Source organism: Passer montanus, unplaced genomic scaffold (assembly GCF_014805655.1).
Source record: "Passer montanus isolate IOZ18808 unplaced genomic scaffold, ASM1480565v1 scaffold32, whole genome shotgun sequence".
NCBI classification, from domain to species: domain Eukaryota; kingdom Metazoa; phylum Chordata; class Aves; order Passeriformes; family Passeridae; genus Passer; species Passer montanus.
In genome coordinates this window covers 9988867-10003084 of record NW_024367930.1, presented here as the reverse complement: position 1 = coordinate 10003084, position 14218 = coordinate 9988867, and the positions used below count along the sequence as shown (strand labels likewise).

Below are 14218 nucleotides of genomic sequence, written 5' to 3'. Positions count from 1 at the left end.
AGCTTTGTTTTAAAATAAATGTATTAAAATATCCTGTTTATGCTTATGGTAAGCCCTTTAAAAATATAAATTTTATAATCTTTTGTAATTGATTTCACACTATTTTGGATGTAATACATTAAATAGTGTTTAATTTTACTTTATCACTTATGAAGATGTTCAAAACAGCTTAACACTTGGCCAGTCTTGAACAGTCTTGAATTTATTTGTTAGTGTTTTATGGATTTTTTTTCCTATGAGTGACATGAAAATGAGCAAACTTCTAAGTGTATACAGTCTTACGATACAGTGCAAGTAACCTTAATGTCTTTGTGTTTATTTCCACCAAGGATTTTGTGACTACAATTACTCGTCTACTTGAAAGTCCTTCAACTTTTATTCGAGCAAAAGCCTTTCTGGTCTTGCTACAAGTTTTAATTAATAACAGGGAGATGTTGCTCCTCAGTTGTCAAACAAGGTAAGGTGATAATGGAAGATAATCAAAGATATTAAAGTTATACCTGAAATACTTGAAAATGTGTGGTATTTTTGAGCCAGTGTTTTAGAATTTAATTGTTTTGTGTGTAATAGTAATCCTTTTATTCATGAGATTATTTTGTCTGGATCATCAGGTGACAGTTATTCACAAGGGGAAATCATTGTCTTGCAAGGAGAACGTCTTTTAAATTAACTCGTGGTCCCAGTGAGCATTTGCATTTTTGTGTGGGGCAAAAGATATACTGCAACAGTGAATTGTTGGTATGGTGGGAAAGCAAAATAAAAAGTTCTGCTATGTACCTTCCTCATCTTGGGGTTTGGTATAGTTCATAATCTCTTCCAGATAGTGACTTTCAAGGTAAAATAATGTTTTTTAGCCATATGTGTTGTGGGAGTGATTTACATAATGACCAATAAGTTCCTGTGACTTTTACATGAAGTATTTAATTCTGCCATGTTTTAGAACTCTTTGCCATAAATTACTGAATCACCAGGGAACTGTTATTTGATTTTTTTTGTCTTCTGTTGGGACTGAAGCATTCATGTATCAAAGAGGAGCAAATTAAAATATGAATTGTCACCATGTTTCAATGTGATCGGAGAAGTAGGATTAACGAAATTTTAGTTGGGATTTATATCTTCTACTGTTCTGTAAGAAGAAGAGTAAAATGAAGTGTAAATGTAGTTTTTACAATATTGAAATAGAGCAGGTTTGAAACTGAAAGTAAAAAAGGATGAAGCTTGTGGGTAGCTGTAAATCTAACTATATCTATAGCAAATATAACATATCTTATATTCATGTTTGAGAAGAATTAGGGTGCATACATTGGGGTTAAAGGAAGGGGCAGATGAGTTACACCATGAAGCCACTGTGAGAGAACACCTTGTGGGGTGATAGCATTATACATCTGTTCCACCACTTGCAAAGCTGTAGGTATGCCAGTATTTGTAGAATCATGGAGAATAAGTACAGAATCCAAGGGCTTTTCCATGTGTACCTTTTTACACTTCCAGAAACGTTCTATCAGATTATGTGTTCTGGTTAGTGAAAAATGCCCCTAATGATTTGTAAGCGACTTTTTGAATGGTTACATTTTTAGTAACTCCTGCTATTCATGTGCCCGATGTACCACATAGGACTCTCCTGTGTGTTTGGGGAAAAGTCTGACAGATACCCTGCACAGACAGTTACTGCTTGTTTATATATATACCTAAGATACTATGTGAAGGAGAATAATAATAATAACAACTTCCGTGATTTTCTTGATTTATAATGCTTTCCAACCAGCTATCTTTTTGAAGAGAATGTGTTGTGAATTTGGAATATGATTTTGTATTATGACTTTTGGCTTTATCCTGCTGTTTTATTGTCACACTCCAGACAGGGCTGATTAGACACCAATACATGTAATACATTAGGTAAAACAATAGGCAAGCCTTATAGCAGCTTTATTGAGCTGATAAAGTGTTTTTCTTCATTTGCTGAGTTTTCTTTATTATTTTTCTTTAGTGAACAGCATTTCTCATGTCAGTATAGATAATTTAAAACCTTTCTCTTACATCCAGAAGGTAAGATAGCTACAGAGAGGAGAAGTGACCCATTAAATCTGGGGATAGTTGCATTCATAACATCACTGTATAACTCTGGAATAATCTTGAACACAGCAGAGATACTGGATACTCATTGACATATAGTATGGAATTTATTTAGATGTCTTCAGTTATCTGACAGAGAAGTTTCTTCAAAATTAAGACTCAAAAATTCTATATTGCTAGCACAGGAAGCAGAAATCTATTGAAAATATTTGATATACATGACTTCTCCTTCTGGAGATGTTTGATTTGAGAAATATAAAGAGCCTGTAGTAAAATGTACATAATTCCTGGTAAAGAGTTTGTCTTAAGCAGCTGCAGCTAAAGCCTGTAATAGGATTTATATTGCTTTGGATGATAAAATCTGTTTATGATAATTATAATCAATATAAGGCAATTTTTCAGTGTGCATCACTTAAAGAATGATGCAGATGATAAAACAATAATAACTGTTTCATGGCAACACTGCACTGAAAAATGCTTTTGTTTACTTTGGTAATTACACTGGTTTTGGCTGAGTTAGTGTTAATTTTCTTCATGGCAACTGCTATGAGGCTGTTTGTGCTGAAAACAGCCCCCTGGGCCTCATGAGCATGGGGACTGCCTCAGGGCCAGCATCCCAAAGGCCTTGCTCTGGAGAGCAATTCTTCCTTTATTTGGCAGCAAAGTTGGGGCAGGGTTTGGAGTGCAAGTCTTATGAGGAGGAGCTGAGAGAACTGAGGTTGTTTAGCCCGGAGGAAAGAAGGCTCAGGGGTGACCTTATCACTCTTTGTAACCACCTGAAAGGAGGCTGTAGCTAGGCAGGGGTTGGTCTTTTTTTTTCCAAGTAATGAGTGATAGGACAAGAGGAAATGATCTTAAGTTGTGCCATTGGAGATTTAGATTTGATATCAGGAAAATTTTTTTCACTGATAATTCAGACAATAAAATTCTGTTCCCACCGGTAACCTTTGTGATATCTGTCCTTGGAAGTGGTTTTGGAGCTGAAAATGCTGTGCCATGTGAGGAAAATAATAGTTTAATCTGTTTTCATTCATCTTATTAGGAGGAAAGGGCATGGGACAGGGAAAAGAGGGGCGAGAAAGAAAAATGGAAGGAGTAGGGAAAGAGGAAGTGGAAGGGAGGGGTAATGGAAAGCTTATTTTAGCTCTGCTGGTGTTACCAAAATAGATTTCCCTGTGTTTTTCTTCCAGTGTGTGCACAGGTACCAGGAAATAAAAGGCAGTAGAAGTAGGTACTTGCTGAAACCCCTTATTATTGCAAGCAATAATGATGCCTCAGGGCTGGGAACTTGAGAAGTATCCAGTGTTACAAGTCTTAATTCCTGGAATACAATCTTAAGACTACCTGCCTATTTGTTTTTACTGTTTACAGAGTCTATTGGCTTTGGCCATGATATCAGCAGTTGCTATTCACTTTTGGAGTATTTGTACACACAGTCCTCCATACATGTCCCTGTAATGCCTATGGATTAGCTGAGTTTACACAATCTGGTTGCAAGTTTCTTTTTCTACTTCTTTTCAAAAGTCTCTACTTATTCAAAGAGTAAGGAAGCACCTTTATAATTCCAAATAAGAGTGGAGAAACAACTGATCCCAACTGATCAAAGGGATATCCATACCACATGGCCTCATGGGGGAAAGAAGAAAGGAATGGCAGGGAAGACATTAGGAGTGATGGCACTTGTCTTCCCAAGTAACCATTACGTGTGACGGAGCCCTTTGTTCCTGGAGATGGCTGAATACCTGTCTGCCTATGGGAAGTGGTGAATGAATTCCTTGTTTTGCTTTGCTTGTGTAAAAGTTCTAAACTAAAAGTTTTTAGTTCTGTGGATGAAAAGTATTTTTTATATATATATATATATATATAAGAAATGTAATTTTGTAATTTTGAAGTGAATTCATTGTTCCACAACATTGAGACAATTCACCTGTTTTTTCCTACCTGTTCCATGGTAGGCGATTACAGTTCTTCCACATGTGATACAGTTAGAGACCCTTTAGACTGAAGTAGCACTTGTTTACTTACACTCTGCAAATTAATTTATTTTGCTAATCACAATGAGTTTTCTAGTCTCCTTCATTTCTCCTTGATTTGCAGAGGCATGCTACCTGTTCTTCAGGGAAGGGATATCCTGAAGTTTTATTGAGGCTGTTCATTTCACCCTTTTCAGAGGTAGCAGTAATTTCTGATTAGTCTAATTGAATTGTTCTTTTTGTATCTAGATGGTTTCAAAGAATTTCTTAGGTAAACAGAGACTGACTTGGAGATTGAACTTCTCCTCCTAAAACAATTTATTCAAACCTCTTGTTTGCTACTGTGTGCAGAGATGGACCCTTGTGGAAGTGTCCATCATCCACAGGGTAGTATTCCTGACACATTTCACTCTGCAGAAATGTAACCATGCATAATGGCATAACCTCTGAGCAAAATCTTTCTCTGTTTCCTGAGGCCACATCCCATATTTATTAACTTTTCAAATCTTATATGTGCCCTGAAAGGAAAAGCTTTGCCTGGAAACCTACTACAGTCTCACATCTAGCATAGCGTGTTTGCTTTATATGTCTTAAGATTGATCTAGAAAAGTAGTGACAAAAAGAACTGAAAAGCTTAGTGCTCAGTCAGGTGGGGAAACATGGAAATGGAGGGCAGGAGGAAACAATGATCTAAGTCAGTGATTCCAAGGAAAAAAAAAACATCTAGCATAGCATGTTTGCTTTATATGTCTTAAGATTGATCTAGAAAGGTAGTGACAAAAAGAACTGAAAAGCTTGGTGCTCAGTCAGATGGGGAAACATGGAAATGGAGGGCAGGGGGGACAATGATGTAAGTCAGTGATTTCAAAGAAAAAAAACCCCCAGCAAGCTGGTATCAAATTAAAAAATAGAAAAAAGTGATGGAAGGCAAGAAGTAGAGATTGACCTATCTATTAGCATGATATGCCATCTGATATTACATCTCTGTAAAATAAACAGTGTATCTATATTAAATATCTTTTTAAATCTTCCTCATTTTCTGTTAGCAGAGATTGACTAATAACAATAATAAATAAAAATAAAACTAACAAATAGTCTTTGATTTCTTGGGGTAAATGGACTGTATATGTCCTCAGAGTATGCATGACCTTCTTTAGTTTCAGAAGGTCTGTCATTCTCTGTGAACTTAGTGTCTTTTCTTCATATTGATGATCCTGTTATGAGAACAGATCTTATTTTTTTAAGTAATAGACCTCATTCCCCTTCCTGTTACTCCAGACCATTAACTCTGGAATTTTCCCTTTTCGGCTCCACTCTTTCACTTTTTTTTTTTTTTTTTTTTTTTATTTCAGAAAACTTGGGTTGTTTTGCTTTTTTAGTGTAAAATTTCACTTACGGCCATATCTTACAACACAGACACTTGAACTTAATTTTTTTTAAGCCAAACCTTTGCTTCATAGACAGTGGTCTCATCATATTTAGCTTATTTATACTGACATCTTCATATTTTATCATGTACTGTTGAGTGCAAGACAAATGTGCCACTAAATGAATTGAATAAATGTATTTCTATAGGCCTGGTTTTGCCCACTAGAGAGAACACTGAGATTCATCAGGGAATAAAAGTAACTGATGAATTGTTCTACGTATGACTGAGGAATTTGTCAAAGGAAAATAGAGATGCTAATGCTTTACTGCCTACAGAATTTATATCTGTACGGCTTTCTTGATACAATGTTTAGTTGAACCGAAATATCAGGGAAAAAATAGTTATGCATATTTTTAGAAAATCTATGTGAAAGACAATTTTGTGAAAGGAAGAACAACATAAGGGAGAGAACTCGTTTATCTTTCTCAGAATAAATAAACCTACTTTGTATCCTTCTCAAATGTGATTAAGTAATAGAACATGCTTTTATAAAATAAAAGAACCTCCTTCACCCAAAGAAATAAAACCACTCATGTTGAAGTCTATTGGGCCCATTTTAAGTAAAACTCAAACAGATCTAAGTGTGTTTCCATATATAGTCAGATGATTGTTAAATCATGGAAGTGTTTTCTTTAAAAAAAATTAATTCAAGCTCTGATATTTTGTCATTTTTTTAAAGTTAAATATTTTTAGAATAAAAATTACTTGGTTGTCTGGAAAGGCTAGAAGTCCATTCTATTTAAAGCATTCAAATTTTTATATTAAAAAGTGTAAAGCTTATAAAAGTAAAATTCTATTTGTAGCACAGTGTCAGATTTTTACGTAGTTCTTTTCTAATAGACAGATCAAAATTCCTGTAAAATAATGCAATTTCCAGACATTAAAAGAATTAAAGATGTCCTCATGGTCTCTGAGAAGAGCAGCTGAATGTGTTGCATCTGGGCTGTTGCACAAGTGAAAAGTAGTTACTCACTGGGTCTTTTGAGTTCTCTTTTTGTCTCTGTAGAATAGGTTAGGAAGGATAAGAGTGCAGTATTCAATCATATGTTATTCAATCAGTATTCAATCATGTGTTATTTAGAGACACAATCCTGTAAAATATATTCTTAAGTAGTTTTTACTTTGTTGACTATATAATCTTTTTGATAGAAGGATGTATTTCCTAGTAGCCTTGTTATGAACACTTGAGGTAAATAAGTAATTTTTGTAGTTCTGTAAAAGAGCATTGATTATCAGAAGGGTATTTAAAAAGATAGTACTGAAGTACATACTTAAAATCCAGATAATGGATTTCCCTCACCAGTGATTGATGGTGCTTTGCACAGGACCCGGAGGGAGTTCGAATGTGAAACAAAGATGTCAATAGTATGGCCCTAAAGGGAAGTCTGGCCCTTCTGTCTATTCAAATAAGCATTTTAAAATTTTGCCTGAAGCATTCTGTTACAGGTGTATTATTAAAGCAATGTCTTGTAAGTTAGCCAGTGGCTAATAAATCAGTTACCATTTCACTGCAAGAAATGTCATTCTTCAGAATGGCACAACCACAGAGTACTTACCAGTTGGAATGCATGCACTGAGTTTGTATTTAGAAATCATGAGCACCAGATTTCTAGAGACAGGATGTAAGACTAGTTTGGGCTTTTATCTCTTTCAATATGGCTATTCCAACTAGTGCTTACATTTTAATAGGCTGCAGTGTGATCTGTGTAGTATGATTTTTCTGGACTGAAAGATTGATCTCTTGTTACGTTGACTTTAATTATGCTTTCTTTTGGAATTCTTATGAGTTGAAAATTAGTGTCTGTAGTCTTTCACTTATATTGCACATATTGACTACCTATTTCAAAATAAAGTGGATTGTAAAATTAGTCTCTCTCTAAGTTTGCAGAAAGATTCACTCCTTATGTTAATGTCACATAGTCATTTAAACTAGTTGAGTTGTGCTTACTTAAAGTAGCTTAAGGGTTTCTTTCCTTGACTCAGTAATTTGTGTTGGTTTTAGAGTTGATTAACAGAAAAGTCTAAAATTTCAACAAAATTGCAGAGCCAAAACTAATGTATCATCTTCATTGTAATCACAGATACCAGAAATGTCTGGTTCAATAGTTTTTTTTGAGATATAGTGTTATTTTCTTTAGTATGAGAGTTAATGTTTTGCACTTGTTTAAATGTAGACTCATGATGTATATTGAAAGAGACAGCAGAAAGACCATGCCAGGAAAAGAGCAGCAAGGTGGCAGTGAATACCTGTCAAAATGCCTGGATCTTCTCATCTATCACATTGTGCAGGAGCTGCCAGGAATTCTAGGTAAATTCAGTTTGTTAACCAAACAGATCTTACCTTTGCTTACTCTGTCAAGAAACAGGTATCTCCTTATGTATGCAGGTAGAAAGACTGTATTTTCTGAATGCATAAAGATGGCATGATATCAGCTTCTTGAAATATTTTAGATATGTCATGATCAGATACTTTGTAGGAATGCGTGATTTCCTGTATGAATGTTTTGTGTTTGTGGAATGGTAAGCCTCACCAGCTCAGTCAGGAATGAAGCCCAGAGGTACAAGAAATCTTATCAATGTTCTAAAGATATTGTAAAATCTATAAACGTTTTGCAATCTAAGAGCAAATTTGACCCATAAAGCAGAGGCCTGGGAGAGATGCAACAGGGCGTATCTCTGAGTATATGTTAATTGCTTACACTGAAATTTATATATTGAGTATTTGCTACAGGCAATATTTCTGGAAAATTTCAGCTTAGATACTTCAGTTGTTTTAGATGCCTGAAACCGATTTGCTCATGCACAAGGTTTATTTTCATAAAATTATTTTCTGATGAGATGATACCTGATGTATTTTTCATCTTTTCTACATTATCACTAGCATATTGAAAATGTAATGGTAGTACTGCAAAGGTTAGTAGACCTAAATGTCATGCTGCTATTTTAAAAGAAACTTTACTTCCTTTGCTAATGCAAATTTTTGCCTTGCTGAAAACACCTGATCCCTTTTTTTCTAACTAAATATCAGGTTTGCATATTGACTATATTTCAGGATGGAAGTCTCAGACTATAAATGTTTGAAGCACAAATTCACCTCTTATTGTTTATGTATACTATATGCAACTGATGTAGTAGACTGATATTTCCTCAGAATCTGAAAGTTTCAAATACATAGTTACTATTATGATACATCAATTGCTTAGACATGTAATTACTATTGATTTACAGTTAGAATACATTTTTGAGAACTGATATCAGGCATAATTTCTACACTTTGTTTTCTTTTCCAAGCTGGATCTGTGTATTGATTGTTTTCTGTAACCTGAAGTTCTATCTCTATATTTGTCCATATTTGTCAGTAGTCTTTTTCTTTTCATTGCTGTATGATGAAGGAGCATGTACTGCTCGAGGTAGTGAGAGCTATGGGCACCTAAGACTAATAAATAGATTTGAAAATTGAGACAGTGAAAAGCAGTTTAGCGGTTAATTTAGAATTAATCCTACCTTGCTTTTTTAATATGTATTCATGTAAGCTCCTTACTGATCCCATCTTCTTCCACCAGATGTAGCTATAAACCAAATAGATTAACCAGTTGTAGAAACTGACCTTAAAGATACATTTAAACAAAAGAAATAAATCTTTAATCTTATGGTTAATTTAAAAAGTTTTTGGTTGTTGTAAGTAAGAAAGTAATTTTATTTCTGCATTTATAATATTTTACCTGTTTTTAGGAAGTAGATATAAATTGTTTAGATCATGCTAAAATTAAAGATAGCCATATCTATTTATGAAATGCAAAATTGCCAAATGTTATGGTTATGTATTCTTTAAAATATAGAAAGAGAAATTGTTCACTAAATCAGTTACTAAAAAAAGATTGTGTGTAATTCAAAACAAAAGGTATTAATGAAAAAAGTGTTGTGTTTTATGTATTTGAAGAGTTTTAAGCAACACTTTCTTTTCTTTACCAGTGAATGAGTCAAATCTTTAAGGCCTGCTTTAGTGCTAGGCTCTATCATTTCTGCTTATATTGAAAACTGAACTCCATGGGAACAGAATAAAAGCATTGATATTATTCAACATGATTAAATTCTGAGTTACTGTGAAAGGAAAGGCCATTTCTGGCCTGAAAAATCATATAAAATATGGAGTACCATTCTTTATTTGTTTAACATATATGTGAATACCCTTTTACAGTTTTGAGCAGCCATCTTTTTAGGGGAAAAAAAATATAACAGGTGGTCTTTCAAGACAGCATTGGTATTTTCAGGTTATAGGGACAAAATTTTCCTTCTTTTTATATGAGCTAATTTTTCTCATGCTGCTTCTGTTCTTTATTCCACACAGAAGAGGTCTTGCTTTTTGTAAACAATAGGAAGCATTCCACAAAGTTAGCATAATGTTCCTTGATTTTTATATGTCTCTTCTGAGTCTGAAGCATAATTTTCACTATTGCCATTAAAATTTTGTTAGCTTATGTTAGCTAAAATTTTGTCTGAGGTTTGTAATGGAGGCCCCTAAGTTCTCTCATTGATCTGTTGTTATCTCTTTTATGAGAATTCCTGTAGATTTAGGTCACTTGTGTCACAGTTAAATCAGTGCATAAGGATGTGTGTGTGCACAGCTGGTAGAAGGATCTCTTTTCTTGGTGGAGAAGGATGTTTGGGGTTTTTTTTTTCCTGCTGAACTGTGCTGCAGGGGAAACATGCTGCTTCAGCATTATGTCACCCACTAATCTTAGTTCGTTCAGTTCTTGGTTAACTGAAAGCCATGAGAATTTCACTTTTTACTTCACTGAAAATAGAACTTCATCCACATAATTTAGCCAGTATAAGTCCTCTCTGCCAAGAAGGGGTAGTTCTATCTTTACTTCAACAGTTACCTTATACTTCTATCCTCACTGTTTTGCCAGAGATGACCTCTGCCTGTCCCTGTAGCCAGAGTAGGGAATTGTTCTGGTTGAAGACAGAGCTAGGAAAGAAGTGCTGGATTCATCATGAACACTACTTCTGGCAGACAGAGAAGACAGGAGTGAACAGAGACTACTGGAACAGAGATGTTTTGTATGTCATTTGCTGTTTAGTGATGTTTTTATGTTGGATCAGCCTGAAATGCTGTTTTCTGTAGGTGATATTCTCAGTGCCCTAACTAATGTCTCTGGACGTAAGCACCCATCAACAGTTCAGGCCAAACAGCTGAAGATGTGCCTTCCTATGATGCCTGTAGTGCTTCATCTTGTGACATCCCAGGTAGATTCTTGTTCCCCCAAGATTTGTTACACAGAGGACAAACTCTTACAGTTTCCCAAAATCTGATTTCTGTCAATCATGATCAGAATGAGTAAAATAGAGGTTTTGTTAATGTATAGATTTGTTGATGAGTATTCCAGCTATGAAGCAGCATTTGATAAATGTGCATTCTGTAACAATGGTAATGACAGAAACAAATGCATATTTTGTCCTCTTTTTTTGTTTTTCTTAACATGTGAAACAACTTTTTACTTTTTCTGGTCATAAGATGTGCATTTAATGTAATTTTTTTTTCTTTGGCTAATTTCAAATAGGTATTTCGTCCCCAGATAGTCACAAAGGAGTTTCTTTTCAACTATGGCATCTTACTTGTGAGTATAAAATACATGTTAAATATTTTTACAAGATATACTTATGCATAAAATTTTGAAAGTTACTTTAATGAAATAAAATTAAATTTCTAAATTGGAGAGAGAAGTTTATTCGGAATGTATATTTTAAGCTTTGGTTGTATTCAAAACTTTCTATATAATCAGAAAATATTTTCTGTAGTAATCTATTTATTCAAAGGGAAACTCTGTACATATTTGATAAACTGAGAATTTCCTGTGTGCTTTATTTCTGAATCACAAAGTTTATTTCTAAATTACGTAGAATATTCTCTCTGGAATTTCCTACTAGTATTTTATGAGCAGAAATGAAAGAGAAATTGTAATTAATCTGTATTTAAGGTATTGTTTCTTCTTGTCACCTTTTATTTCTTGTCAGTACTTCTAAACTGTGTTTAGTTTATGGAAATCTATGGAGCTAAGATACTGAACTTATGTTGACATTTACAACCTGTTTCTGACATTACCCATAGAAAACAAACTTTTTAGCTGTGCCATTGGATAGTACAGGAGAAATGAAGTAGTACAGTTCTAACATAATTTCCTCATATAAAAACAATTGTTTATGCTAAATGAGAAAAAAGGGATATTCTAAATTGCATATCAGAGTTAAGCCAATACTTTTAAGTGCATGAGTTCATAAATGACAGCTAGGTATTTATCTCCAAATAGCATGAAGAAATGGTTTGCTACAAACAATTAGATTCAAGTTCTCTTTCTCCTTTGACTCTTTATTCCAAGAAAATGGGGTTTAATTTAGCTCTACTAAAATATTTGTGTAAAAATTAGCATTAGAATGATGAAAAAAAAATTGAAACTGTAGATGTTGAATTACAAAGCCCTTTCTCCCTTTGAAGCATTTCTAACTAGGCAGTAGATTTATTAGTAGTTTTCAATCAACCTTCTAGAAGGTGAAATTCTTCTGTCAACAGTATAGGTACAATGAAAGTTTTCTTTTGATGTTACTCCAGGTTGTTTGAACTACTGACTGAGGAAGTCAGGCTAGTTATAATAGCACAGCTTTCCTCTGAAATCAAGGAGGAGCACATTACTCAATGTATCCTATGTCTTGTCCTGTCTCCATTGAAAAAGGCAATTCAGGAACTTACATACACTGTTTAAATTTGTACATGAAAAATGGAGGGAAAGTAGTATATCTGAAAAATTAATATAAAATTTTAATCCATTGTATGTAACTGTGTTATTATATAACTAATATAATTACATCTGGAAGGGTAACTATCCATTCTATCAGGTAACAGCGTACTCTGGAAATTTGAGTTTAGCAACATTCCCACTGACACCTATAAAGGGACATTCAGTCATTACCCTGTACTTTTTCAAAATACTGTGCTACAACTGAGGCCCCTAAGACATTAGCAAGGCAGTATTTTTGTTTATTTTGTTCTTTTTTTCCTGATTTATTCAATAGTCTTGTTCTTAACAGTAAGAAATTATGCGGAGTGGAAAGATGTGTGCTTGGGATCTGGACAGAAAAGAAGAGTTATTTTCCTGTAGTGGTTGTTCATTGAGAATTTTTTTTCATGCTGCTTTGAAGTTACTTCCATCATCACTGTAATTTTCAGTAGTGTTGAGCAAAGAAATTGAGAGGGAGTCAGGACAGTCCTTTCATGTTTTCTGCTGTGAACAGAAGTACACAGAGGACACGCCATGCCCACAAGGCGCAGCTAATAGCAGGCTCCTGATGGTGTGTGCAGGGCATAGACTCACTCCTAGCGATATGCACATACACCATTTCTCTCCATTGCTTGAAAAACCCCAGATAGTTGCATTTCTTTAAATCACACATCTTTGTCCTGTGTTTCTAATATACAATCAATAAGCATTAGTAGCCAGAACAATATTTGCACCAACTATTTTGATGTTTTCAAATCAGTCTTGAGACTATGGTTGTATAAAACTGTCTAAAAATGAGCAAACAAAATTATTTGCTCCCTTCCAAATCAAGTTAGACAATACCTAGTAATTTTCTTCAAATTATCAAGAAGATAACTTTTTTTTATAGAAGCACTTATTTTTTATAACTCTTTCTGAGGTGCTTTTAAATAATGAAGTATATAATTGGTTTCTCTTTTTTTAATTAGAGAAGAATCCTTCAGATGTTTCTTACATATTGTGAAAAAGATAACATATGTAGAAACTTCTTCCATTTTAATATGTAATAAGGAAAATGTAATTGGTAGTGAAATATACAAGAATGCCATTTTCCTTAATTTTACATTAGTAAAAAAGAGCATACTACACATTCTGCTGAGAATTTTCCTTCCTTAACAAGTCTTAACAACATCTTTTGCATCCAATGAAATAAACAGCTATGCATAAAAATGAAAAGAGAAGAACAGTGGGTATAATTGTACAATATTTACTTAATCCAAATTATTAATATTTTATTAATCCTGTTCCTTAATATGATGACTAATTTAGGTAATTTATAATAGAAAGTTATATATGCATTTTTGCATGTTCTCCTGAGTGTAACTGCATCCATAGCATGCATTGTATGCATGGAGATCAAAAAGATGGTACAATAACAGAAAATTGCATTTTCTGAAGGGTCCTTGGTCATTTTAGTGAGTTATTTTGACATAGCCACAGCCAAAGTAGTTCAAAGTTTTCTAAGAAATTACAGTTTTCTGTTAACAGTGAAAACATTTAATTACTGTCTATTTAGGCTAGAAATGTTATGATTTCTGATACTAGTCAGGGCAATAATCCTTACTGTACTCCACATTGAAGATTCTAAGAGCATTAGAGACTTGCAAAATTATAGCATCTAGATCATTGGTACTTTCAGTTTTAGTTAATTATTATGAATGTTTATCCAAATGTAGGTACAATTATATTTTGTATTTACACAGTTTTTCAAATAATTTCTTGTTGTAATTATTCAGTAATTATGCTTTTTAATATTTTTTCCCAAAGTGTTTTAACATAAATGCTGCTTCTTTTGCAGGAGTTCATCAGATCAATAGATTCAGGAGAAACAATCCTGGATAGAGCAATAGGTGTGGTAACCTATGTTATTGCAGTACTTTTAGACACAGATATTCTAACCATTGAATTTTATGAAGGAATGTGATTAC

At 33.8% G+C, this 14218-nt stretch overlaps 1 protein-coding gene across 1 annotated transcript in view; it reads left to right on the top strand.

The window, feature by feature from the left end:
* The window catches only part of ULK4 (unc-51 like kinase 4), a 212171-nt gene that overhangs the window by 56903 nt on the left and 141050 nt on the right, over window positions 1-14218 (top strand). Inside the window, exons 22-26 of the mRNA XM_039715236.1 lie at window positions 330-457; window positions 7650-7783; window positions 10604-10725; window positions 11040-11096; window positions 14089-14140. Coding sequence (XP_039571170.1) covers window positions 330-457; window positions 7650-7783; window positions 10604-10725; window positions 11040-11096; window positions 14089-14140 — 493 coding nt within the window. The remainder of the gene's footprint in view (window positions 1-329; window positions 458-7649; window positions 7784-10603; window positions 10726-11039; window positions 11097-14088; window positions 14141-14218) is intronic.